Here is a 26,852-nt window from a genome sequence, read left to right as displayed (position 1 = left end):
AAATGGTGCCTGCCACCCAATTATTTTCTAAAGCATTAATTTACCACTTGGCATCATGCATCTTCATTTCTAAAAGCTCTCTGTAGAATGTTCTTAATCGTCCCCCAGCCCAATTTCTGGGGTAGAAACTCGCGCAGTGAAACTTCCTTGTTCCTCAAACAGGGACATTTTCAGGTCAATGCGGGCGTACTATCATATCTCCCTCCATGTCCAACATAACAACAGAAGACGGCATGGACAAACCAAACACCATGCACAGAGAAAACAATACAGACGACCTTGAGCTCGAAGCTCAGGGCTACAAACGCGCCATGCCGCGACGATTTTCATTGTTATCACTCCTCTCGCTCTCTTTCGCTCTTACAGCTAGCTGGAATGGTTTTGGAAGCGCTATTGGCACAGGCCTTGTTGAATTTTCTGCCTCCGGAGTACTTTGGACGCTCATCATTGCGGCTACTATGAGTTGGATCGTGTCACTGGGTATGACAGAGCTCTCTTCTGCTTATCCAAATTCCGGAGCCCAGTATTACTGGTCATTTCGCGTCGCAGCCCCTGAGTGGGCGCCCTTTGCTTCTTTTGTGTGAGTTATGCCCCAGATTCGTCAATTTCTTCACTCATACACCCTTAGTTCTGCCTGTGTCAGTACAGCTGGCTGGTGGCTTGGGAACGCCAGCGTGGCCAACTTTATCGCGGCAATGATCCTGGCTATGGTGAAGATATCCATTCCAGAATACACCATTCAACCATGGCATCAGTGGCTTCTTTATACGGCAGTCCTCTGGCTGGCCGTGGCAATCAATGTATTTGGTAGTCGATTCGTGCCGCTATTTTCTAAGTTCTTTCGTAAGTACGACTGACTACCCAGCAAATGATGGCTCCGTTGAGATTGTTGCAGTCTACTTTTCACTGGCATCACTTCTCGCAACTATTATTGCTATCCTTGCCTGCGCTGCTCCCAACTTTCAGAAAGCCTCCTGGGTGTTTGGGGACACCACCAATTCTACCGGTAGGGACAACAAAGGACTCCTTTTTATATTATGCCTATTGAACAATGCGTACGGGTTTATGGGCACTGATGCCGGCGCTCACCTGGCGGAGGAGATACCAAATCCTATGATCAACGTTCCCAAGGTCATCGTAAGTGGTTCTTATTTTCCTTAAATACGTTGACCACTTAATGAGCAAAGGTCATGCCTGTATTCATCGGGTTAATCACGAGTAAGTCTACTTTATGCTGACCGACATTTTTGATGGTTGACCGTCTTCCCAGCATGGCCGTTTGCTCTTGCTTGTCTGTTTGTCATTGTCGATGTGGAAAGAGTCATCGCTCCGCCGAGCGGACTCCCTTTGATCGAGATTTACTATCAAGCCACTGGAAGCAAGGCTGCGACAATTGCGCTTCTGGCGGCCTTCGCATTGTGTATGTTTGGCTGTGCAACTGCCAATATCGCCGGCTCCAGTCGTCAGATTTGGGCGGCATCGCGAGACAATGCCTTTCCTGGTTCTCGTTGGTGGTCTCAAGTATCCCCTCGCTTCCAGATGCCTCTGAATGCGGCTGTTCTCTCCGCTGTCTTCGCCATGGCGAGTATATCCCGGCGACTAACGTCTAGATACGACACTGACAAAATCTTAGTTATACGGCCTAATTTTTCTTGGATCATCAACCGCCTTTGCATCTATGGTGGGCGCCAATATCGTCTTCATGATGACATCCTACGTGATTCCTCAGGGAATCCTTGCCTGGAGAGGGCGTGCCGTAGTTCTCCCCGAAAGGCATCTCAACCTAGGGAAATGGGGCATCGTCGTCAACATAGTTGCATGTGTGTGGTGTCTCTTTCTGGACGTGGTAGCCTGCATCCCTATCACGAGGCCGGTCACGACTACGAACATGAACTGGGTGAGGTGAGTGTGGCTTTGTCCTGTAGCATTCTCTCTTTTGGTTGCCTGGCGGACGCGTCCAAGGAATCCTGGTTGATTCGATCTTCTGACGTGTCTAAAGCGTGGTGATCGTTGCCATCACTGCCTATATTCTTGTAGCCTGGTACCTGTGGCAACGACATGTATATCAAGGTCCCAAAGTGAACGTTCAGCTACAGAATCAAATTCACCATGAGATTCTCCATCATCGACACTCCGAACATATGTCAACAATTTCGGGGGTTGAGCTTGAAGGGTCCGTCCACGAACAAGGCCACAAACTGGTGAAGAGGGAGTGAGAATCATGTTCGGACTTGAATGTCAAACCTCAACTGTGTTGTCCTGGGCTTTGGACAACACGGGAACTCAGCGAATTGATTCGTTTGAAGAGCTTTCGTTGTTTGAGACATCCTTGGCCATTGGCGACGACGGTGATGGAAAGGGATTGCACAATATTGGCTCGACCAAGGTCGAGTCAACGTCGATAGTTTTGAGGCTAAAGCAAATTAATTACCTGGTAGTCACCCAGTTGCTGCTTCCTGTCGAGAGTCAAGCCCAGCCAGGTCAAGCCCTGTTTCGTCGTAATGGCCTATTCGGTGCCCGTGCCCCGTGTCGCCCCGCCCTAACTGTCCTTCTGTGCAGCCGCCACTAGGCATGACTCTGACCCTGATTGCCGCTGGTCGCCGCCAAGGCCACATGCTGCCAAGCGCCTGAGGTTTCGCTTCCAGGGCCCGCGACAACCTCATCTTGCTGCGCTGTTCGACATCGTGATGGATTATGGCCCTTCAACATCTCGCAAAGGTCGCCCACCAAGACTGGCCAGAAATGACTGTCATACATGCGTGGCACGGCGGCAGAAATGCGACAAAGCATGGCCCCGCTGCGAGAATTGCCAGAGGTCAGGCAAGATCTGTGGCGGGTTTGCAATGCAGCTGTCCTGGCAGCCAGGGTTCTCTACTCACAGAAAGCCCGTCAAGAAGTCCATCACGCGCAGGTTACGTTGGCACGCATCCGCAGACTCGTCGGTTGCACGTCAGTTCGAGTTCATCAACGAGCATCCGGCAGAATTGACAGAAGATAATGAGTCGGCTCTCACCTCGACATCTCCTCACCCACCAGCACGGGCTGCCAGCAACGCCAGGCTCTATTTGCCATCAAAGCCCAGAACCGCCCTCCTCTGTCCGAGTCAGTCTCCTCCCTCCTTTCTCCTCCCCTTCCGAGGATAGTCGTGGGTGGTGACCGGTTGATGCTGATTGAAGCTGATTGAAAGCTGGACAGGCCCGGCAGAAGGAGCACGTAAAGACCAAGGCGACACGGACCAACCAGAGCTTTCAAATCTCGATGAATCAACCTTCTTCGATATGGACCAGACACCCTGGTATCCGAACAAGATGGATGCAATCGCGGAGTCGCAATCTCGTTCCAACAGTGCTGAAGAAAAGAGCCACTGTGCGACACCGCCCGGGGAGCATTGGAGCTATCAGGCCATCCTCCCAGTTATTTCAGACAATCTTGACATTTTTCATGGCGTCCCGAGTCTACCGTTCTCGGGGGGGCCATCTACTTCCACATACAGAGACCTACAGGCATTTTCATCCCATTTCCTTCACACGATGCCCGCAAGCGTTGTGTACGACGGACAGTTCCAGCGGCTGGAACCTATATTCGAACGATGTGGGTATATCTGGCGCTTCTTGCCGTTCTACTAAATCCACGTTGACGAGAGCCAGACAATAACGAGTTCTGTGTCATCCCATTGACGTTGGACTTGCCCTTGAATCCGTTCCGCTACCGCACGGCGGCCGTGAAAAGGTCTGGATACCTGCTGCATTCCGTGCTAGCTTTGTCATGCCATCATATCGACAATTCGTCTTCGAGTGGTAGCGGAGATCAGCTTTCGGAAACAATCCTTGATCACGGTCGAATCGCGCTTCAATTGTTCCGTCAGGCTCTCAACAGTGACAGCGTCGCTCAGATGAGCTCTTCCTTGCTCGACACTATTGTGATCTTGTTCTCGTTGGATGTAAGTAGCCCTATTGCGCACCCAGCGGCTAGAATAACGCAGTTACGGCAGGAAGCCTATTCCCTCCTCGGAAGCTGGACGGCGCACTTGACTGGCGCATACAGCATTCTGGAAATTGGTGGCGGCACAGCAGCGTGGACCAAGAATCCTAGGACTGTGGTTCAGGTGGCTCTCCTCACGTGGTGCGTTGGACACTCTAAGCGTCCGCACATCCTTGTCGTACTGCGGCTGACGATCGATTCTCCAGGTGGGATGCCGTGATAAGCTTGGTCAACCGAACGCCATGTGTCTTTCCGTACGAATATTTCGAGTCCGTTCTGGCTTGCTGCGACGATCGAATCTGGACTTTTTTCGGATTGTGCGGCTGTCCACAAAGTCTCGTGGTCTCGCTAGTCCAATTAGCACACGCGGCAGCAGAAAAGCAGAAATCTGCGTCGATGCGCTGGGTTGTGTTCGACAACAGCCTCGTCTCAGAGATCGAGCAGTCGCTCGAAGCTTGGAGTCATACCCCGTCCGACACCGCGTTTGACGATGAAGAGAGTATGCATCAAGACATGGATTGCATGCATTGTTCCGAAGCATGGCGGAATGGTCTTCTCCTCTACATCTACCGTGTCTTTCGGTGGGAACCGGGCGACACACCTCCTATGCAGGTAATCAACCGCGCCAGAGTCATCATGGATCACGCTTGTGCATGCCGCGACGACCAATTTGTTGCCAGACAGGCTCTACTGCCCCTTTTCTTTGCAGGTTGCGAATTGACAGACCTCTCCGCACGGAATAAGATCAGAGTGCTATGCTCTGTGTGGAATGAACGAACTCGATACCACATGTTTGGCGCCATGATTCCACTGCTCGAAGAAGTCTGGACAGCCCAAAAGGCCCATGGCCCTGAATATGTGTGGTGGGGCCAAATAGTGGACAAAAAGGGCTCAGCTGAGTCGCGGCACTCGCTCCAGATGCGGATTTGCTTTGGCTGACCTCTCTATACTGATCTGATCCTGGATGCACTGGTACCCCCATCCAGACATTTGGGATGTCCAGGCTTCTTCCAACGTATCACATACACGTGTCGCCTTGGGCTCCAAAGTGGCTTACCTCATGAGGAAGGTGACGGTCAATAATCTCAATATTTTTGGCCCCGAAAGCACCGCCTGTGTGTACTTCACCCTACGCGCTCGGAATCTTGATGAAAGGAGTAATATCAAAAGTTAAGTTCCAATTGTGGAAAGCTCGCTACTCTGGGACCGAGCAGCTCATAGACTTACTGCCATGGTGCTGTACACACATTGGCATCCTTTCCGATCATTCCCATTACGACTGGAGGGGACTAGATTTGGCTTCGAGACTGAGAGGTTCCTTGCCTGTAAATACTTGGGGACAGGGCATCATGTGCACCACCGTCGTTGCCCACATAGACCACTGTGCCAGTTGCAAGCAGCTCTTCCGAGATCACAGTAATAGACCGACATCGGTATAGCGCGGGCAACTGTGTATCAATCTACCCCGCCGCTCTAATGCTCTTATTCAACTGGTCCAAACATCATACCTAATATTATCTTCTTAGCCATGTTGGCCAATTACCTCTTTAGGCTCTAGCACGATTGAAACGGTAGATTCGGCTCATTTTCCAAGATCCTCTGTTGTCAATGGCGGCGCAGCGCAAACAAACGATATCGTCCATTCAGGCGCCCCCATAGACCTTAGCCATCATTCTCCATGCGCGGCTTCACCAAGTCATGTGCCAGAATCTCTTCCTCGATGTGTTCTGGTACGATCGCGTCTGCCTCCAAGGAGTGGTCAGCGTCTTTCGCGCAAAAAAACGAATGATACCAAACTACGATGTCAAGCCCACAACGTACAAAGTGAACTGGGCAATGCGCGGATACAAATGGCGCCGTTGGCGCTGGCCACCACGACGGCGACGGCTAACGTGGTGGCGATCTCGCAAACCTGATACTATGTATTCGTTCCGTCTCACAGCTGCCTTCTCCCGTCTGCAGCCCGGAGATCCGCAACCACTTCAATAGCGCCTCGCTCACCAGCGCGAACCGCACCCTCCATATACCCCTTCCATTCAATGGCGGTCTCCGTACCTATAAAATGCACATTCCCAAACGGCCTTCGCAGTGCGTTCCCCAGCCGCGGCCAGATGCCACCAGGGGCCGGCATCGGGCACGGGACTCCCTCAATGAACGGCTCTTTGGCCCAGGCTTTTTCGATGGTTTGGATCGTGTCGTAGATCCTCTCTCCGTGCTCGGGGCCTATCATAGTTGCCAACTGGTCCTTGACAGCGCTGACCCGACGGGACACGGGCAGCCGCGACCACTCATGAGCATACCTGCCGCCGATGAGACACGAGATAGCATACATCTCGTCCGCATCTGACGATACGTCACGCGAGAACACTACAGGGCCTGATAGATCGATGAACGAACCATTCAAGCCTGCCTCGCGCCACCAGGGGCTTGAATAGATCAAGATACATTTGCAGTACGGCCCAAGGTGGACGGAGTCCGCGTACTCTTGCTTGTCCGCCGGTAGAGGTGGCGAAAACTTGATGTGGCGGTATAAAGGTGTTGGGACGGAGACTAGGACTTTCCGAGCGCGAAAGGCTTCCCCGGACAAGGTTTCGATGATTGCTCCCGTGGTCGTCTGCACGATGCCATTGACAGGACAATTCAGATATACGCTGCTTGGTTTGAGATTCTCCGCCAAGCGCTTGGAGACTGTTTGGTTTCCTGCCACATCTATGGTTAGCCTCTGTACATGATCTTTTTCGCTGACCAAAAGATATGAGCATACCGTGTCTGTTCGTCATATACTGCGCACCATTCGGCCCGTCACTCAACAGACTTTCAATCCCGCCGGCGCTCTTAACATAATCTAGCCAGTAGACCAGTCCAATGTCGTTAGGGTCAGTGCCGGTCAAGTCGTGAATCCAAGCAGTCCAAAATCCAAAGGCAAATCCATCTGCGCCTTTTTGACGGAAGTACTCCCCGAGCGAAATGTCTTTGACGTGGCTGTTTGCAGTGGAATCGTGTAGGTCGATTGACTTGCAATCCGCGTCCATATCATTGGCAATCTTGTCGAACATCGCCCGTTGCACTTCCTCCACAGCCGGCAAATCCGGCCATTGCGTCCTGAACGAAGGGTCCTTGGCACTCATGCGAAATACTTCGTCTCCTTCCATCCGCTGGATGATTGGGTCGAGTCCAAATTTCTTAAAAAGAGCGTACATCTTGTATTGTGTTCGATCATTGATCCAAGCAGCTCCCAGATCCAGCACGCCAGGACCATGCTCGACCGTAGTCGAGAGGGTTTTGCCGCCTACACGGTCTTTGGCTTCAAGCACGACGCAGGAAAAGCCAGCATTCTGCACATCGGTGGCAGCCTGCAAACCACTGAGTCCTGCACCTACCACCACCACATCAATGTCTTTGATTGATCGGCAGCGCGGAGAAGAGACGTATGGTGTTGGGTTTGTTGAGGGTGCCAGATTGCCACCGCGGACATGGCTCGCCATTGAGAGTAATATCGCAGGTAGTTGACGGAGTTTCGAGAACCTGCAACTCTCCCGCTGCTGGGGCGTCTTATCATCTTATGTAGTTCTCAGGTTTTACTGATCCAAATTTGCTCGAAGGATGAGAGCAGCGAAGTCAACGTCGACAAGGCAGGCGAACAAGCCTAGGCAAATAATCCACCGTTGCGCACGTAGAGGCTCAAATTCCAAACGCGGCAAGAGATTCCCGGCTCCGTTCAGCCTGTTTACGTGGCCTGATCCTGAAAATCCAATGTGTTTTGTCAAGGGCATAGATATACGAAGAGTAGACCATGCCGTTCTGGGTAACTGTCCCAATGCGGAAGCAAAATGCCCAACCCTGGTAATTAACTGTTTTGTATCTCCAACCTGCAACGGAAATTCTGGTCCCACCACTACCTCGTAAAAGTGTAATGCAATTGATCGGTGCACACGACTATCTACCAGACGAGCTAACGTTCAGTGGGGTGCAAAATGTTCAAATACACCTAATATGGAGTTTTGTTACCTAGGTGTATTCAAACTTTTTGCGCCCCACTGTATTGATTGTCCGCTGTTCTATATTTCTAAAGCAGTGATCAAACTTAGGCGGCGTAGTGTCAGATGGTGATCTTTAAGAAGAGCCGTTACAGGATTGCTACAGTCCCTATATGACAATAGATATTCTTGACCCTATATGATTATAGCCCGTCTTTACAAGAAATTAGGCAGCAGCGTAAGAGCAGGTAATCTCCTAGGTTCCCTAACACCCGTCTGAAACAAAACCTCGCCGGGAAGTAAGTGTAGCCCATTAATAGGGGCCTAGTTTGGCCTCCGGTGTATTACTTCGAGAGGACTTAGGGGGGTGCTCAGGGGGCGCTTAGGGAGCACTCAGGGCAGTTCAGCTAATGGCCCAGTTAAAGCCCAGGTAACAGCGGCCTTCCTCACCCTCTAGGTCCAAACTGATGTAGTAATTAGGTTTTTTGCTCTCGACTAATCTACTGTAATAGGTATAAGTTGGGGGGTAAACGGAGCCAGATTAGGTCCCGGACCTCGGCTCAGCCACGCCCACCATGGACTTGGTAGCCAAGCTTTGACTAGCATCGGCCACGCAAACATTCCCCCATTTATAAAAAGATGCCTGAACCAATTCGTCATTTCTCCAAACAGTGTCCATAAGAGTTCGGTGGTAATGGGTGGCCCTTTTTGCACTGACGCCGAGATGAATAGGCGCCGTTGCGCCATGACTTCTACGCCGGGTAGTATTGATTGCTGCTGCCTGCTCGAATTCTGACCCAAATCATTTCTTCTCGGCCCCGAATGTAAGTGAGGCTAAACGTTTGCAGCCTAGGATGAGTACGTAGGTACTCCGCAAATGGGGACAGAAGGTGATTAGCCCCGACAAATATCGTATCTCGAAAACATAGAAATAGACGGGACTGCATCTTGTCCATCGAATGTGCCTTCACTGTCCTTGACAAACCAGTCGATCCGAACTTTGAAAGCCATTTCACTCAATTACGCAATCCCGCCGATATGTCGCAGTCGTATCATGACGGGTCCTGCAGGCTGTCTCCAGTCGACCAGCTAATGCCAAGGATATATACCACCATGTTTCTTGTCTACGAAACAGACCAATATGAGAGCGCCGTGACGAAGCTGAACGAGGGCTTAGCCAACGCCACCTCCCTCCTTCCATTCCTCAGGGGCTCTGTTCACAAGTCGCCGGACGGCGGCCATCCGCGCAATCAGCTGTCGCTATCATGGTCGTCTCTGGACCCGCCGCCAGCTCTGGTCGAGACACCTGCTCCAGAGTCTCTACCAAGTTTCGAGGCGCTGAAGCTGGATAACGCGCCACTATCGATTTTCCAAGAGGGCCTTAGTCCTGTACCAGCGTTCATCAACCACCAGATCCCGGGAGCAAGAGTCCCGGCCCTCGTGATTGGAGCTACACGCCTGGAAGGGGGGCTGATACTATGTCTGTGCGCTCACCATGTGGTCATGGACGGGGCAGGAATGGGCATGTTCCTCAAGCTTTGGGGTGACTGCATGAGAGACGAGCCGAAACGTGTTGATGACAAGACCTCGTTCGATCCCGGAGAACTCTACTACAGGGAGTCCTGGCTACGGGATGCCAGCGGTTGTTCAGCCACGATTGAGCCGAAAGCTACGCTTGAGGAGCTTCTCCTTCGACATCCGGAATATAGCCTTCGATCTCTAAGCTCAGCTCCGTCGTCTGTGCCAACCAATGTCTCTGGCCACCCAGTCAAGTGTGCCGCGAAGATATTTGCCTTTTCAAGTGCCAAGTTGCAGGAGGCCAAGCAGACCATGACCAGTTCGGTCCAGGCCAAGTTCCTAACGGTCAACAACATCTTGGGCGCTGCCCTGTGGCTCTCCATCACGCGTATTCGGCTCGAACGCATGCGCCGCGACAGCCTCGCAACTGTGGCAGGCTCTGCAACCTCGAAGCTTGGCTTTGCCATTAATGCGCGCTCAAGGGTTGGACCCACCGTGTCGAACAGGTCATACTTGGGCAATATGACTATGCTCAAGGTGGTCGAGCTTCCTGCTAACAAGCTGGAGAGTATCGCTGGAAATGCCATGGCCAACCCTGCCGCCGCCGACCTATCGCTCATGGCACCAGTTATCAGCGCCATTGCCGCGGCGGCATCCGCGGTGACAGCCACCCATGTCGGCGAGGTTGTGGCGTTTGCCGATCAACTCGCTGACGTCGAAGATGTCGGACCCGGGTGGAACTCGTTCCATTTGGATCTGGGATATACAAGCTGGGCAAACTTAGGGATGTACGATTGCGACTTCGGGCCCAGTTTAGGGGGTAAGCCGCGGTTCGCCAGGATCCCATATATGCCTTATATTGATGGCATGGTACTTGCCCTACCGAGACGTAGGCCGGAGGATACCTTAGATGGGCAGGCTATGGAGAGAATCGAAGTTGCTATCATGCTGAATGAGCGAGATATGCGGGTGTTGGAGGAGGACGAGATATTGCGAAGGTGGAGTGCTTGACATGTCATTCTGCATCTACATTCCCCGATAAACTTACAGTGCAGGCTCAATTAAGCGATTGCGACCATCGTCTCCTCCTGCCATTCACCTCCGAAATGACCAAAAGGGGATACAATTAATGCACCGCAACCAGATCAGTTTAAAGCGTTTCAAATGTGGTGAGTGAGGCTCAATCAAAGGTCAGATTAGAGCAGCCTCTTCTCACCCTCCAGGCTTAAGCCGCGTCTGGCTGATAAGTTTTTTTATTCACGACGAGACGAGTAATCTACTCCAGAGTAGCTGCGCTGAAGGGAGTAGCTAATTTGATAGAAGTCGCGAACGCGGATATATATTGATCCGGACCCAGACCCAGACCCGAGGCAAAAGACCTGGAGACGTTCTCCTTTATCATCCCCGGCAAGACCTTCATCCACCCCTCATGGTCTTGCAATTTGTCCCTTTTCAACAAGGTGACGGGCCACACACTCCTACAACCCCATTCGCGCACCACAGCCACTGTGCAGACGCACTTGTGAAGGCGGATATCCGCGATTATCGACATCCGGTGGCTGATTAGAACGAGTCCCCGCATTGAAATACTCCTGCTATTTGTCGTTTTCTGCTACTCCTATGCCAGATAGGACTTAAAAAGAAATGTTCTGAAGACAACGCATCAGCGCTTCTTTCAAAAGGTTTGAACCCAGTTTGCCTAAGTGCGAGCACTCCGTCTTCCGCCGACATCATAATGGCTAAAAACTGGCAAGTCATCGCGTCAGATGCCCAGGCCAATCTTTTGAACTCAATACCCTCGAAATGGCGTCTGCCCGAGCCCATCGACCCTTCTGTGACAGATGTTCGTGCGATTCCAAGGATGTGTGGACTGCTCACAGAGAAACAGCTCTTGATTACAGAGCAAACGGCCAGCGAGCTCGTAGCCCAACTGAAAGATGCGCGGTTGTCCTCTGTAGAGGTAACTGAGGCCTTCTGCGCAAGAGCGGCGATTGCGCATCAGTGTGTAAGTGCTGTGGAGGCTGGCTTCAAACATGATCAACGAAATTTCCAGCCTGATGCTGCTGATGTAGTTTGAGATCTGTTGTTGACGACCACTCTAGGTAAACTGCCTGACAGCTTTCTTCCCCGCAGAGGCTCTAGCACGGGCAAAAGAACTGGATGATCTCCTGGCCAAGACCGGTAAACCAGTTGGGCCTCTGCATGGATTGCCTGTGGGCATCAAGGACATCTTCCACATGAAAGATAAGAACCTGACCATGGGCTACGTGGCATGGAACGACAATAGGTGCACGTTTGATGCATCGATTGTGCAAATGCTAAGGAATGCTGGAGGTGAATATTCCGACCCAGCCGCACATATTGGCGAATGACTGCTAATACCTTTTCTATAATGTTAACAGCTGTCTTCTTCGTTCGGACGACAATGCCACAGACGGGGATGTTCCTCGAAACATGGAGCAACCTTTGGGGTCGCACAATGAACCCTTTCAACAGGAATTTTTCTGCTGGCGGCTCTTCCGGTGGGGATGGAAGCCTGGTGGCCATGAGAGGAGCACCGTTTTGCCCATCAACCGACATTGGTGGCAGTATTCGCGCACCGGGGACCTTTAACGGACTTTACGCTATGAGACCGACTGCTGAAAGGACAGCAAAAAGGGGCATGGGAACAGCGGCGCCTGGACAGATTTCTATCAAGGTCTCTTCAGGGCCGAACTGTCACAGCATGGCTGATGTCAAGCTCGCAACCGAGATCCTACTTACTCATTACGGCCTGCCATTTGAAACCACTGCTGTGCGAATGCCTTGGATGCAACTCCCTGCGAAAAAAGAGAGACTCTGCGTTGGACTGTTGGCAACAGATGGGTGCGTGACTCCGCAACCGCCAATTGCAAGAGCGCTACAAGAGACTGCGGAAAACTTGCGAGCAGCCGGCCACGAAGGTATGAACTCGATGACGTCTTGTCATATTACGCCAGCCTTTTGACTAGAGGTAGTGATCGAATTCAAACCACCATTTGATTGCTGGGAAGTCGCACAAGCCACTGTATGTTTCTGCAGCTGTTCTCTGCGATATACCATTCACTAACTCGTCAACAGTGGCGATTATGGTTCCAGACTGGGGCAAAGGAGACTATTGATCTGGTCGCATCGTCTGGGGAACCGCTTTATGCCACATTCAAGTGGTATCTGGAGACCTTTAATATCAAAGCCTTGACCGTGCCGGAATTGTTCAAGGTATTATCAATCCATCCTTTATTTTGGTCATTTATGATTCTACAACCCTCCCGAGTCACAGCTAATAATAACCGCCCCCAAGCTCAACACGCAACAAGCAGAATGGAAATACCAGTTCGCAGAGGCATGGTACAATACAAAGTCCGAAACAAGCACCGGCCGTCCAATTGACTGCTTGATCTGTCCCTGTGCCCCCTCTGCGAGCTTCCCACACGGCTTCCCGGTCTGGTGGGGGTACTTCAGCCTCTGGAACCTTCTCGACTATCCGAGCATTGTCCTCCCATTGAAGAAGATGCGCGTCGATCTGGATAAGGATAAGAAGGACGCCGCTTACGTGCCGAAGGACAATGTCTTTGACAAGATGAACTGGGAAATTTGTAAGTTTCAACACCCCATCCCCAACTCACCCGAAAAAGGTCGAGTGTGTGCATTCCCCGTTCTCACGAATTTTTTGTTTGCTTCGGACAGATGACCCCGAACGCTGGAAGAACCAGCCCATCACGATACAGCTGGTGCGGCCGCAATTCAGCGACGAAGAACTCATAGCAGTGGCAGAGGCGATTGACCAAGTCTGCAACGGGTGACGCAGATAACTATCCCTAAGGCTGTCCGTTTCATTGCGCTAAATTCTCGCCGGTGCCGGATTCTGATCCGTGGAGAGTCATGGATGGGGCATACAAAACTGGCAATAGTAGCCCCGTTTACAATTGCTTAGACTTTCCCATAACTCGAGTGGACATAAGGCGCCCCCCTCCTGGTGTGCCGTTCTGGAGAACATCCGTCTCAGAAAGCACAGTGTATGAATTTCGGAGATCGTATACGTACATACATGCATACGTGCTCGCCGGCTGCTCTAAGCATGCATATCACGCTTTGTTCCGCGCAACACGTCCCGAAACGGCAGGCTTTCGTCCTCCTGCGCCCATCACCGCGCTTCTGGGTGACCAATCGCCGCCGCCGAACTCTCTTGCCCGATCAGGCGCTTGCGTGTGATTAAATAGGATTACCAGGGCGCGCAGACATTCCACCGGAGACGGAGGGCCCTCCTCCTCATCCTCCTCTTTTTCACTAGTCAATAATAGGGCTTGGATGCACATCTCCGCACGGGTCGAGCGTATTATCCCCCCCGTACCTCGTAACAGGAGGGACTTGAGCGGGCGGTGAAGCGGGCGCGTGAATGTGACTCTAAAAGAAAAGACGGCCGGGCTAGAATCCGGACACGTACTTGCGTATATACGTGCACACATCCATACGTACGCACAGCTGCTGCCGGAGGCGGACGCACAGCCAGACAGGCGGGCAAGCAAACAAGTCAGAGAGCGGTCGAGCAAACTGCTCCACGACGGCGGTCGAAATCCGAGAATCACCAATTATATAATACAGATCCCAGGCCCCGGTGCGGTTGAAGCGGAGGGTTTCTGTCGCAGCAAGAAGAGGAAACGAAAGAAATCAATCCAATAAAAGAAGTCTCAAGCCCAAGGACGGGCCAGAGAAGAAAAGAAACGAGAAAGAGGCAAAGAGACCGTCTCATCAATCAAATCGCGGACCATGTCTCCTGACCCTAAGACTGCGCCGAGTGTGCAAACACTCGATCCTCACAGGACATTCGATTCTCGCCCGATCTTCTCGCACGTCGCCACCTCCAACGGACCATGCCGCATCGTCGCGACAGCCGGCCAGGTCGGCGCCGACCACAACCGGGTTGTGCCCAAGGATATTGACGAGCAGATCGCACTGGCCATGAAGAACCTGGGCCGCTGCCTTGAGGCTGCCGGCGCCAAAGTCACGGATGTGTTCAAGCTGGTCTACTACATTGTCGACTACGACCCTGCGAACCGTCGTCATGCGAAGCATCTGAAGGCATTCCTGAACGGGCATCGGCCTGCGACGACACTGGTGCCCGTCCCCGCCCTGGCAGATCCCGACTTTAAATTCGAGATTGAGGCCTATGCTGCTGTCAGGCAGGAGCCTCTCCGGACCGTGGAAGTGGTCGTCGTGGGCGCTGGTTTGAGCGGTCTGCAGGCAGCCTATGACCTGCAAAAGGCCGGGGTGTCGTGCGTGGTTGTTGAGGCTCGAGATCGCGTCGGAGGAAAGACTTGGTCCGTCGATCCATTGGGCCAGGAGAAATTCATTGACGTTGGTGCCGCTTGGATCAACGACACGAATCAAGCCAAAGCGTATGCTCTGGCAAAGTCCCTTGGTCTGGAGCTCGTGGTCCAAAATACTGTCGGCGATATCATTCAGGAGGATCTCAGCGGCAGTACAGGACTATTTCCCTACGGCGGAACTCCAACCAACGCGCCCGAGCCGAACGGGATTGAGAGCATGGTGTACATTCGCGAATTGTTTGAGAAGCTGTGTCAGCAGGTGAACATTCGGGACCCGGTTGGCTCAAGCGGACGGTTTGACAACGTCACCTTGGAAGAATGGTGCCAGTCGGAGACCAAATCCGAGACGGCGCTTGCGACTGTGAGGCTGTGGACGAGGGCAATGCTGGGGCTGGAGCCGTCTGAGATAAGTGCGCTCTATTTCTTGGACTACTGCAAGAGTGGCGGTGGTCTGCTCCAGATGAGATCCGATTTCAAACATGGCGGGCAGTATCTTCGGTTCATTAGAGGTGAGCAAAGCAGATGTGATCGAATCGGTTGAGCAGTACACTTACAATTGGGGGGGGGGACAGGAACCCAGTCATTGTCACTCGGTCTGTCAAGTCTGATGGAGCCAGAATCAATCGTCCTAAACTCACCTGTTCGGCGCATATCACAAACTCCGGATGGAATCTACGTCTCGGCGGGCCGGGGAGACTTCAAGTGCCAACGAGTCATCGTCTCTGTGCCAACGGTTCTGTATAAAGAGATCGCCTTCGACCCACCCTTGCCCGCTGCCAAGGTCGAGCTCGGGAACAACAATGTACATGGATATACACTGAAGGTCCTGGTCATGTACTCGGAGCCTTGGTGGCGCAAGAAAGGCTTGTCCGGAGCCATCATGTCCTTCGTCGGTCCCATCACCACCTGCCGCGACTCCAGCAACGACGAGAAAGGGCAATTCTCCCTGACGTGCTTTACCAATGGTGATTTTGGTCGGAAGGGTTCTCTCCTTCCGCAACAGGAGCGGTTCAGCGCGATCCTGGCCCACATCAAGCGTGTCTTCGGACCCTATGTCGACGTCCCAGAGCCAGTCGCGGTCACGGAACACGAGTGGGCAAGTGATCAGTGGGCGCAAGGCTGTCCATGCCCGGCTGCACCGCCGGGAATCATGACAAAGTACAACCATGCTCTGAGGACGACGCATGGGAAAGTCCATTTCGTGGGCACCGAGACTGCCTATGAATGGAAAGGGTACATGGACGGTGCGTTGCGATCTGGCGAACGAGGAGCAAAAGAGGTGATTGAGGCTCTAGGAAGGGCCAAGTTGTGAGGGATGCTCTCACGCTGTTCGATGCTCATGGCGGACATTTCACCATCTCGTATTGATAGCCTTCAAACTCCTCACCGCTTGCCCTGTTGTTCCTCATTCCATCTCTTCTGGCCCTGTTCTTCTTCTTCTTCTTCTTCTTCTTCTTCTTCCTCTTCCTCCTCCTCCTCCTCCTTTCTAAGATGGGAGATTTGGCTTGGCGTATATGTGCTTTCCATTTCAGTGCGACCCGATTAGCTTTTAGTAATAATGGCTTTAAATTGTTATGGTGTACCTAGATATTGTCGGTGCTATGTGGGATCAGCCCCCATGTGCGACGATGATGCCAGGTGTTCACTGCTGACCTCTTGGCGGCCTCTTATTGGCAGCATCCGCTCTCAGGGGCCCTTGGTCGCTATGGCTTGCAGCCTCAGCCTAGTGGCCCTGATTGAGCGGGTTATTGGGGGGGCCAGGAGCCTGGCGGTCTGTGAATTGGGCGGTCGTTGGGCGTGGGCGCCTTAACCGGACTCCGCCATTAGCTTGGTGGAGCCCAAGGTTGGGAAGCTCTGAGAGCCGTCGAGCCCCAGCGCGTTCAACGTTGTGTTGCTCCTTTGCCCAATGCGGTCTCTTGTATTTTCTGACACCCACTCCCACTCCCTATTTTTGTCCAATACTCCCCTGACCGCGGACGACATAACGCTTGTTTCTGTTCTTTTCTCCTCTTACCTTTTAATCTTCTGCGTTTTGTATCCTTTTTCTTCCCCCAGAACGCGCGAGGCCTCTGAGATCCCTGTGACTCTGTCGAACCGAACACCACCGACAAGATGAGCTATAATACTCACGTCCAAAGCAAATTTGCCCACAAGGTGGGCGAGCCTGTTCCAGAATTCAATACTGAGTATGTTCTTTCCTCTCATTTCTTGCGGATTGGGGTAAAGAGACTAGTCGGTGGCTGTTACTGGATTGCGTGACCTATACTTCAATCTCATATCTTCAGCACTGACCGGCTTTCATCCAGGTTCCCCGCCCACCCTGGCATTGTCCACTTTCCCATTGCCTTTAACGTCCTTGCCTGGGGCCTAGACATTCTGTACGCCCTTACTGCAGTCTATGTCAAGCCGGACTTCCTTACCACACGTTTTGGCTCCCATTCTACTCTCGTGGACATCACTCGCCTGTCCTATTTCCTCTTGTGCGCGGGCCTTATCACCACTGTGCCCGCCATTATGTCTGGCAACATCCAACTAGTCGGCATGATCAAGAAGAACGGCGGACCGTGGGAAAAGGACGCGCAGGGAAAGCAGAAGAACACAATGGTGCCGCGTATCAAGGCCTGCATCACGCACGCCATCATAAACGACTTGGTGTTTGCGGTCAACCTCTACAGCTGGTACCTGAGGAAGGACAAGGAAGGCGCTGTCAACCTGGGCAAGACTCCCACTCAGACGAACATTATCATAAGCGCCATCTTGCTCCCTGCATTGATGGCCTCGGCAAAGATTGGTGGCACTCTCGTGTTCAACCACGGCGTTGGCTTGAATCTGGGCAGGAAGAAGTTCGAGTAGATGGCCCGACACCTGAAGCCCACAGTGGAGAAGCGGAGTTGGGAGGTACTTTTGGTGACGGAGGCAAAGCTGGGAAGGCAGATGGCAAGGGATTGGGGGGGAGAGAGGGATTTTAAGAAGTCCGGGTGGTGCGGCAGCCATAAGTGAGGTAGCACGCGTGTATGTGGAACACCATATGGCAAGTGGTAAGCAATGTTTTATGAATCTAAGGGGGGCAACAGCCTTGGGCGGGAAATGGGGGACATCCTGGAGGAAAATGTAGATTTCTAGAGGTGTTTCGACTTAATGCTTTTTAATCATCCACTGGTTTATGAAGATTATTGTATTGATGACAGCAGTGACAACAGCAGCAGCAGTATTTGTTCCACAATAAATTCGTACTACTCATGTCTGCACATTCCAACGACGCAGTGATGCGACTCTTGCTCTTATACAACCCCCCTCTCCTACGAAGGGCTGTGGTCTAGGTATTCTTCGCATTGCGACAAGATATTCGTGTAATATCAAATTTTGACCAACTACTCAAATCCCAAACCTGGCCGGAAGATCACTGATCGATTGATTAATTGAGTGACTGACTCGCCACCTATTAATATCCGTTTGATAAAGCTTCGCCCGGTTTAATGTCCTTGGCGCTGATCGCCTGCAAACGACTTCAACCCTACCCGCGCGCCTTGGAACAGCCGCATTCCAAGGGTCTCCTCGCGTCAGGAGGGCCGTGGCTTGACGAGGCATCCACAGGGGCGCAAAGAGCATGAAATCGAATGCTACGCGACGAGAGCTGAGTCGGGATGTTGAGGAATCGACCATTCTTGTGGCGCAGATATATGTTTGGGCTTTCAACAGGGTGTGCTATGTTTGGGCAAAATAGATCTGTGACACGCAGGACAAGGGAAGGAAGTCCACGCCATTCATCCCTGTTTCTGGAATCCAAGGTATGGCAGTCAGTCCTAACGGCCACAGGTAAGTGGCTAGCTCACCGAAGGCCTGAGAGAAGACGAGGCTGGTGGTACGAGGTATAAAAAGACGATATATCGGTGGTTGATTCTTTGTTTCGGTTCAGGATCCCCGTCAAAAGCCGCGTCATGCCCCGACTGCGACCAATGACTTTGACTTTCCTCACGCGCGATCACGAAATCAACTCACTACTCCCTAGACTCAGGTGAGACGTTTCCTTCCGCCATCCTGACCCGAGGCCAATATCGATATGGTGACTTGGTGATGGATCAGAACATTACCACAAAATAAAGGAGGGGAAAGGACAGATAAATTAAATCGTCTTTTTTCTTCCTTTCTTTCTTTCTTGCTCTTTTGTGTGCCCGATTGGCAGCCCCTTCCAGCGAGCTGCCATCCCGCCATGGGAGCCGAAGAAGACGACGACTTCGCCCGCTCTCCGCCTCCGGGATCTCCTCCGCTGTTATCGGAAGAGCAACTGCTTCATCTTGCGCGGCAGGGCTGGTTATCTTTGCCACTGCCACAAAATCTGTTGAAGACGGTTGCAAACTTGTTCAAAAGCTCGGCACGGTTCTTCGAGTTAACGAACCGGGAGAAGGCTGTGCTGTATCCCTCTAAGTCGGGAACCGAGTTTGGCTTCTACACGGTCCCCAACGAGAAGGAGTACATCACATTTCGCTGTCGCATCCACACGGGCTACCAGCCAAGATTGTCGTCACCGCAACTGCCTCTCGTACAGAATCTTGAGGACTATGCAGCGAAAGCATGGCAAGAAGGAGCGCTTCTGTTGTGGCGCATTCTATGTGATATTACCCGGTGGTCTGGATTAGATCTATCGATATGGAATGACATCCTGGATGGCACCCAGACCATGCCAGATTCGGAGAAACAACTGCCATACACGCTGTTGCGCGTGTTTCGATACTCGCCGGCCACGGGATTTGCCGAAAAGCATACCGACCTTGGCTTGTTGACCATCTGCATAGGTGACCGTGGCGGTCTTGAAGTCTTGGACCGGCTCAAGTCCACAGATGACAGGCCCGTGTGGATCGACAGCAGGACCGGACCACATACCGCGACAATTTTGGTCGGGCAGACGCTCAAGGCCTTGTCGAACGGAATGCTGAGTCCCGGGATCCATCGGGTCGTGGAGAATCCAAGCGGCAGGAACAGCGTTGTTTTTGCGCTGCGTCATTCGCCAAAGCATGCTGTTGACTTCAGCTTGTTTGGGGGACACGGCCTGGTCAGCGCAAAGGACTTGTGGAAATTCATCCAGGTCGGGAAGGTCAACATAAATTCCATCAAGGAAAGGAGAGATGCACAGAGAGCTAGGCACGAAGCCGAGCGGCTGGCGGCGGGGGATCACCAGGGATGGGACGTATGTCGAGGTTGAGACTCTAGGGACGGGAGAGAGTCGACTCATTGAAAAGCTAGACAGACTGAGTGACTTCTCTCACCAGGCTCACAGCCCTTTTTGCAAGTGCTTCCGAATCGGGGGGAAATCTCGCCGACAGGTAATTATAATTCGGATCTTCGACCACAAACCTGCCCCAAGTCAGCATCCAAAAGCGAGGAGCCATCAATCTAAACTTACGGACCGAGACTCTTGCTGTTCTTGAACTGTGCCCTGTCGCGCAACCTCTTCTTCACAACTTCCTCAACCGAGTCCGTTCCAGCTCCGTAGGTTTTGTAATAGTCACGCAGAAATAGTTTGGTGACGTGATAGATGCTCTCCTCCATATATGCCGGCAAGGCGGTGGTAACGGCATCATGCATCACGCTTTTGCCATCACTCGTCGAAGCCATGGCCAATACTTGGACGCCGTGACAGATCGCTGCCAGAGACTTCCGAGATGGCTTTCTGGTCTTGGGGAAATAACCTGCCAGCAGCTCATGGACACGTGCCGAGTCCATGATCTGCCGCACGCTCTTCTCGTGGCCGCCGGGAAGGAAGACAAGGTCGTAATCTTCAAGGCTGAATGCAGCGTCCCTCCAGGCCAGGGGCTTTTGGAACGCTCTACAAGTGCTGGACAAATCATGATACGCTCTTTTTGCGGCCTTGTTCGCCCCAAGCAGCGCTCCGGTCCAGCCCGCGAGCATTTTGTCATCGCATTTCGGTGCGTTGCCGTCTTCGGTCGCGAAAGAGACGTCAAATGCAGCATCCCTAAAGACCTTCCACGGAATAGCAGTTTCTAAGTGATACAGTGAGCGACGAGGACAACTAATCACGTGTCGAGGCTGACCTTACCCGTGGGGTCATGGCCGTAATCCGCCATCAGGAAAATCACCTTCGCTGCCATTGCCAATTTATTCCGTTCAAGGCAAAGCTAGAAGTCCGGTGTCCGCGGGGGTGACGGATGGACGCAAAAGGTTGCGAAGAAAGTAGAGAGAAGAACTCAGAACTGCCTTGTCCTGGGGTAAAGGACCGGTGAGAAGCGTTCTGTGGTAAAATTGCACATGTCAGTAAATAAGCATCTCGCACATCAGAGAATAGTCTCGACTCAGCTGAAGCCGTGTAGCCACAGTTCGTATTTGTGTGTCACAAGGCATGACACAGATGCAGATAGTTGTCCATATTGTGATTTCTGTCAACAGCACATGGGAAGGAGACGTTGCTGCGATAGCGCTGCGAAGCGAGGGGATGAAGGGCTACGGAGAAATATTTTTCCGATCCGAGTCAACCTCATCGGTTCAGCTCTGAGAGACTTCGTCTCATTCCTCGTATTGCAGGCGTCCACTCAAACTCTGCCATTTCCTGATTGTTCAGCTGCGCCTCTTGGTGCTGCGAGGCACGTCTCTTCTCGCATTATTTTCACATGTCACAGTCGCTGGTGCAATGCAATGTCGCACTGGATTTAGCACTATGGACCACAGTCGTGATGCCACACTGGCCCTTCCTGTCCGAGACCATGTTCAGCAACGTGCTCACGGATCATCTAGATGACTGCCTTTCACATGCAGGACATGTCTTCGTCCGATATATATTATGTATCTCTAGGGTACTTACAAAGAGGAGAGACTTCGTGATGCTCACACTTCAATCCCCTTATCCTTCGAGCTCGTGTGCTTGCATAGTGCCCCATCATCATGGATCAAGAGTTTCAAAAGGTCTCTGACACAGGCGTCGAAAATAAGGCTCCTAATGGGTCAAATGCAAGCGCCACATCCTCATCCACAGTACCCCTTTCACCTTCTTACCAAGTACCCCCGTATCGAGTTGGCGTTACTGAGCCTGGTGGCCCGCTGTCAAAATCTCAGTCTAAACTTGAAGCGAGGGACTACAATGAGGGCAACCGATTTCCACGGATTTCGCGCCCTGTGGAGTTGCTGCGCCACACTTACGATGTCGTCGTGATCGGGTCAGGGTACGGTGGTGGTGTCGCGGCATCAAGAATGGCGCGTGCAGGCCAGTCCGTATGCGTCCTCGAACGCGGGAAAGAGAGATGGCGTGGGGTTTTGTATATCTGAGCGCTTCGGACGTCTTCTAACAGTCTCCAGCCGGAGAATATCCCTCCAATCTTGCCGAAGCCGCACCTGAAATCAGTGTCTCCGGGCTCTTTGCTCCAGGAGACAACCCGGGCATACCAGTGCAGATCGGCGACCCGACGAAACTTTACCAGCTAGTCATGGGCGCCGGCCAAAATGCATTCGTCGCGAGCGGTCTGTTTTCCCCCTGGTGAATTGGATTTCTGGATGCTGACTGCCCTCTTCAAGGTCTCGGAGGAACGAGCCTTTTGAATGCAAACGTCTTCTTAAAGGCGGACCCGGGGGCTATGAGCCTCCCTGAGTGGCCAAAAGAGCTTAGACAGCCTGGTGTTTTGGATGAGTGTCCGCAAAATTGATCGGATAGACAGAGGCCTTTTTATTGACTACACGAGACAGATTATAAGCGTGCGGGTCATATGCTTCAGCCTGAACAATACCCGGAGGAGTTCCCGCCATTGCTGAAGCTCGAGCTGCTGAAGAAACAGGCGGAGCTCCTGGGACTGTCAAAGCACTTCTATCGGGTCCCACAAACGACGAGGTTCGAGAACGGCCCAAACAATGCAGGTGTTGTAAGTTGCAACATGCCGGCCCAATGCTTTCCTAGAATGGTTCAACTAACATATCTCAAGCAAATGCAAGCCAGCGCACTTACAGGCATGGACAGCACCGGTGTCAATGATGGCAGTAAATCCTCGACCCTTGTCACATACCTAAGCGACGCCTGGAATTGGGGCTCTGAAATGTACGCCATTTAGTCATTCACTATTGCCCGTACTGACCTAGAAAGCTTTTGCGAATGTGAAGCTCGATACATCAAGAAACATCCCACACAAGAAGGTTACCTTGTCTTCTTCGCCTGGCATGGCAGCAAACGGGGCCTCTTTAAGCACAACATCTACAACGATCTCCTGTGGGTACATGCGAAGAAGTTTGTTTTCATGGGTGCTGGAGCCCTAGGGACTACCGAGATCCTTCTTCGAAGCAAGGCACTTGGCATGAAAATGAGCCCGCGGGTTGGCAAAGACATGAGCGGGAATGGGGATATTCTGGCGTTCGGGTTTGCAGCATCGCTGTATCTTGCGTTTAGAGAGATACTGACAGTCCCAGGTACAACACCAATTGCGAAGCTAATGGCCTGGGTAGAGTTTCTCCAGGTCCGGATAAACCTGTTGGCCCCACCATTACAGGGGTGATCGATTGCCGCGAGCAACAGAATCCGCTGGACGGCTTTGTTATCGAAGAGGGTGCCATTGCGGAGGCACTCGTTCCGGTACTCCAACAAATGCTGGAATCGTTGCCTGGAAAGATCATCCCTGAACCATATCCCCTCAAAGATCGGCTGATGCACTTCGTCGCCCGTCAGCAGAGCAGAATCTACCCATATGCGTCAATGGGAAGTCTGGAGAAGACTCAAACCTATCTCATCATGTCCCATGACAGTAACCAAGCAGTAATGAAACTAGGAGACAACAACAGGCCCACCCTGACTTTCCTCGGAGTGGGAAGAAGTGACCATGTGCAGTATCTCAACGGAATTCTCGCAAAAGCAACCAACGCTATAGGCGGAACCTATGTCAATTCCCCCTTCTTCGCAGCACTGGGCGAGCAAGAGGTACAGGATTCCCTGACATTACCTAAGCTAATACTGACGCCCCGCAAGATCACCGTTCATATCATGGGTGGAGCAACAATGTCTAGTGACGGTACCGGTGTCAACGGAGCAGTCGACCAATTTGGTCAGTTATTCAAAGGGCCAGGCAAAGACGTCCACAACGGGATCGTCGTTATGGATGCTGCTATTCTGCCCACTGCTCTTGGTGTCAACCCATTCGCGACTATCACAGCGCTTGCAGAACGATCAGTAGAGGCTGCGGCCAAGCGCGAGAAGCTGACAATTGATTTTGTGACCGATAATGGTAGGGATTCGACCTAACACTGTATTCGAACATTCGAACATACTAACCCGCCTAAAGGGACTCTGGACTTGTTTGGCGGACCGGCACATTTTAAGCCGATGAGCAAAGAGCTTTTTAAGGCGAATAGAATTGTTCACATGGCGATGGAGTCGGAAGCCGAAGGCATCGAGTTCACAGAAGTGATGGCTGGCTATATCAACACTGAAGATCAAGTCGACACCGGTAATGCGGCGTCGGATTTCACGGTAGCTACAGATGCAGCTCGAGCCGCAGGTAGCACTGCTAGATTCTTTCTCAGCTGTCACGCCTGGGATACGGACGAGTGTAACAGCTTCCCCCCTCCTTCACATGACAGATGACTGATCTTACTAGTGATCGGACGGTCTGACCATCCTGCAATGCTCACAGGCACTTTCACCTGTGCCGGCCTTCCAGGATCTCCTTTTATGGTACTCCGCGGCGACTTCAATCTCTTCAATCATGACAAGCGAACGCCAGACACGACGAATTTGACTTACGACTTTGACATGATGTCTACGCGAGGTGAAATAATCCACTTTCACGGATACAAAGTGGTAGATCGATCCATTGCCTTTAGACCTTGGCAGACATGGAAGGCGACTTCTACACTCTACGTCACACTCACCAAAGGAGGCCAAACCATTGGAAAGGGAACCTTGCACATCGAGCCACAGGATTTTACTTCTGAGCTGTCAACGTTCACACCGCATGGAGCAACGATGCTATCGAAAGCATTTTCCACTGGAAAGTTCCTGACGTTCTTCACCAAACAGGTCTTGGCCAATTTCTTGGGGCCCTTGGGTATCATGCAATTTCCCACGACGACATACCAAGGCTATGAGGTGAACAAGAAGCCGCCCATCGAGACGAGGAAAATCACATCGGTCGACAAGGTCGTGTCCACTCTCCAGCGATGGGGTCCAAAAATCTCATCGCCAAGTGGACGTAAAGTTCTCCTGATCCCTGGTGCTGCTGTCGACCACCAGATCTTTGCTCTACCCACGATTGAAGTGAATGCAGTAGAATACTTCCAAACAGCAGGCTACGAAGTGTTCTGCGTCACTCATCGCACAGGCAAGACGCCCAATGCTCAGAGAGGATTCACCACTTACGACGCAAGACTTGACATTCAAGCGGCTTTTGAAGAAATACACAGCATCCAAGGCTCCGAAGAGCCAATCTACACCGTGGCTCATTGTGCGGGCTCCGTGGCTTTGTCGGCTGGATTGCTCGATGGTACAATTAAGGCAAGTTGGATCAGAGGCTTAACAGCTTCCCAGGTTTTCTTCAACCCAATTTTTGGAACTGTCAACAAACTCAAAGCGTCTTTGCCCATCTCCTTGACTAGGGTCTACAAACTGCTGGCGGGAAGTTGGTTCTCCTGCATTTCAACGGAGCATGATTCTTTGATCCAGCGGCTGCTGAATGAAGTGGTCCGCCTTTACCCGGTAGGGTCACCTCGTGAACTCTGCAACAGCGTCGTCTGCCACAGGTCTGAGCTGGCCTTTGGAAGGCAAGTTCCCTGAACTCCTCAAAGCCTTATTGTGTGCTGACCAGGACCAGGCTGTGGTCACATAAACGTTTAAACGCAGCCACCCATGACAACCTCTCCAAATTCCTGGGTGGCACCAGTATGAACTCACTCAACCAACTCATGTACCAGGGAACGCACGGTTATGTGACCAACAACATCCTGGAGTCACTAGTCACGCCGGCAAATCTCCAGCGGCTCAGAGGTCTCCCAATTCTGTTCATCTCCGGCGCCGACAACGTGGTCTATACTCCAGAGAACACCGACAAGTCCTACACCACAATGACAACGACATTCGGGCAGAAGGGCTATGAGCGGGAAGTTTTCCCAGGCTACGGCCATCTGGACTGTTGGATGGGTTCTGAGGCAGCACACGACGTGTACCCGACAGTGCTTGCTCACGCCGAAAAGATCTACAATGGTGATCTGGACAACTAGGTAGCTTTTTGCTTTTATGGTCTCAGGCTTGACTTTCCCTGCTTTCTCAAAGTCTCACTCATGTCTACCTCAAAAAGCAATACTATACCACAAAGACTGAAAGCCACCATCACCGGCCTGTCATTCCGTTATGGGAAGTTTAATAATAGGTGCTGGTCGATACTTTCCGCAGGTGACACTGACCATGACTGCCCAGCTGCCCCCTGCAACTCTTCCGCGTCTGCCAGAGATACAAAAGCCACCACGCTCAGCTTGCGCGGCTTCTGTCTAGCAGAACCGTCGACTTGAAAAAGTATAATTTAAGAGCCAGAGTCGTGACGCGGATCTCGAATGCTGACGTTATCTGCTTGCCGACCCAATCGGGATTAGCGTCTCTCTGACCTGTAGTGTTCATACTTCTCCGGTTTTGCTCGATCGACTTTGGTTGTGCTATCAAAAGGCAGCCTTTTTGTTCAACTTACTGCGCGACCAGTCGCCTGGCCCAAGCACCTTTGCGTTTCTTAGGATATGGTGCCACACATTGGCTGATTCGACTGGCATGTTACGTTGGTTGCCTGACGACAGCGTTTCCCGTCACCCAGCCTCGTATCCGGCAGCGCCACACTCTCGCTTGGACAGCAGCTGAGGTTCTGCCAGAACTCTTGCAGCCGTGTAACACAGGTCTTCACAGCTGCTTCTGATGACTCGACATGTGAAATTCCAGAAATCGATGCCTTGAAATTGGGGAATTTGCATGTGCACCCAGCGGACTTGCGGTCAGCCTTACCCTCTCAGGTGTGTCAGGCTTCCTTCCAGCTTTCAAATAGGCCGACATTGCCTTCAGGGCCCTTCT

General features: G+C 52.2%; 9 protein-coding genes across 9 annotated transcripts; 7 read left to right on the top strand and 2 right to left on the bottom strand.

The window, feature by feature from the left end:
- Nucleotides 1-206: 206 nt before the first annotated feature.
- Nucleotides 207-4,920, top strand: Z519_07559 (uncharacterized protein; the record flags this gene model as incomplete). The annotated part of the gene is made up of 11 exons (XM_016765292.1): nucleotides 207-580; nucleotides 629-843; nucleotides 896-1,137; nucleotides 1,188-1,218; nucleotides 1,271-1,585; nucleotides 1,634-1,681; nucleotides 2,560-3,102; nucleotides 3,196-3,591; nucleotides 3,648-3,940; nucleotides 3,992-4,122; nucleotides 4,188-4,920. The coding sequence occupies 11 exons, from the start codon at nucleotides 207-209 to the stop codon at nucleotides 4,918-4,920; spliced, it is 3,321 nt and encodes a 1,106-aa protein (XP_016618261.1).
- Nucleotides 4,921-5,917: 997 nt separating this feature from the next.
- Nucleotides 5,918-7,466, bottom strand: Z519_07558 (uncharacterized protein; the record flags this gene model as incomplete). The annotated part of the gene is made up of 2 exons (XM_016765291.1): nucleotides 5,918-6,681; nucleotides 6,746-7,466. The coding sequence occupies 2 exons, from the start codon at nucleotides 7,464-7,466 to the stop codon at nucleotides 5,918-5,920; spliced, it is 1,485 nt and encodes a 494-aa protein (XP_016618260.1).
- Nucleotides 7,467-9,071: 1,605 nt separating this feature from the next.
- Nucleotides 9,072-10,487, top strand: Z519_07557 (uncharacterized protein; the record flags this gene model as incomplete). Its single annotated transcript, XM_016765290.1, has 1 exon — nucleotides 9,072-10,487. The coding sequence occupies one exon, from the start codon at nucleotides 9,072-9,074 to the stop codon at nucleotides 10,485-10,487; it is 1,416 nt and encodes a 471-aa protein (XP_016618259.1).
- Nucleotides 10,488-11,211: 724 nt separating this feature from the next.
- Z519_07556 (uncharacterized protein) lies at nucleotides 11,212-13,297 on the top strand (the record flags this gene model as incomplete). Its single annotated transcript, XM_016765289.1, has 7 exons — nucleotides 11,212-11,481; nucleotides 11,579-11,810; nucleotides 11,879-12,418; nucleotides 12,473-12,522; nucleotides 12,576-12,713; nucleotides 12,796-13,090; nucleotides 13,182-13,297. 7 exons carry the CDS (start codon nucleotides 11,212-11,214, stop codon nucleotides 13,295-13,297), a joined length of 1,641 nt encoding a protein of 546 aa, XP_016618258.1.
- A 964-nt stretch (nucleotides 13,298-14,261) lies between these two features.
- Nucleotides 14,262-16,133, top strand: Z519_07555 (uncharacterized protein; the record flags this gene model as incomplete). Its single annotated transcript, XM_016765288.1, has 2 exons — nucleotides 14,262-15,330; nucleotides 15,394-16,133. The coding sequence occupies 2 exons, from the start codon at nucleotides 14,262-14,264 to the stop codon at nucleotides 16,131-16,133; spliced, it is 1,809 nt and encodes a 602-aa protein (XP_016618257.1).
- Nucleotides 16,134-16,933: 800 nt separating this feature from the next.
- Nucleotides 16,934-17,674, top strand: Z519_07554 (uncharacterized protein; the record flags this gene model as incomplete). Its single annotated transcript, XM_016765287.1, has 2 exons — nucleotides 16,934-17,007; nucleotides 17,128-17,674. 2 exons carry the CDS (start codon nucleotides 16,934-16,936, stop codon nucleotides 17,672-17,674), a joined length of 621 nt encoding a protein of 206 aa, XP_016618256.1.
- A 1,357-nt stretch (nucleotides 17,675-19,031) lies between these two features.
- On the top strand, nucleotides 19,032-20,021 carry Z519_07553 (uncharacterized protein; the record flags this gene model as incomplete). Its single annotated transcript, XM_016765286.1, has 1 exon — nucleotides 19,032-20,021. The coding sequence occupies one exon, from the start codon at nucleotides 19,032-19,034 to the stop codon at nucleotides 20,019-20,021; it is 990 nt and encodes a 329-aa protein (XP_016618255.1).
- Nucleotides 20,022-20,058: 37 nt separating this feature from the next.
- On the bottom strand, nucleotides 20,059-20,928 carry Z519_07552 (uncharacterized protein; the record flags this gene model as incomplete). Its single annotated transcript, XM_016765285.1, has 3 exons — nucleotides 20,059-20,173; nucleotides 20,223-20,820; nucleotides 20,877-20,928. 3 exons carry the CDS (start codon nucleotides 20,926-20,928, stop codon nucleotides 20,059-20,061), a joined length of 765 nt encoding a protein of 254 aa, XP_016618254.1.
- Nucleotides 20,929-21,715: 787 nt separating this feature from the next.
- On the top strand, nucleotides 21,716-26,020 carry Z519_07551 (uncharacterized protein; the record flags this gene model as incomplete). Its single annotated transcript, XM_016765284.1, has 11 exons — nucleotides 21,716-22,076; nucleotides 22,127-22,288; nucleotides 22,343-22,456; nucleotides 22,511-22,683; nucleotides 22,744-22,856; nucleotides 22,902-23,171; nucleotides 23,222-23,726; nucleotides 23,775-24,030; nucleotides 24,088-24,354; nucleotides 24,403-25,543; nucleotides 25,615-26,020. The coding sequence occupies 11 exons, from the start codon at nucleotides 21,716-21,718 to the stop codon at nucleotides 26,018-26,020; spliced, it is 3,768 nt and encodes a 1,255-aa protein (XP_016618253.1).
- Between the last annotated feature and the right edge of the window lie 832 nt (nucleotides 26,021-26,852).

The sequence above is a fragment of the Cladophialophora bantiana genome (genome assembly GCF_000835475.1).
Source record: "Cladophialophora bantiana CBS 173.52 unplaced genomic scaffold supercont1.11, whole genome shotgun sequence".
Taxonomy (NCBI): domain Eukaryota; kingdom Fungi; phylum Ascomycota; class Eurotiomycetes; order Chaetothyriales; family Herpotrichiellaceae; genus Cladophialophora; species Cladophialophora bantiana.
This window is presented reverse-complemented; position numbering and strand designations above follow the sequence as displayed.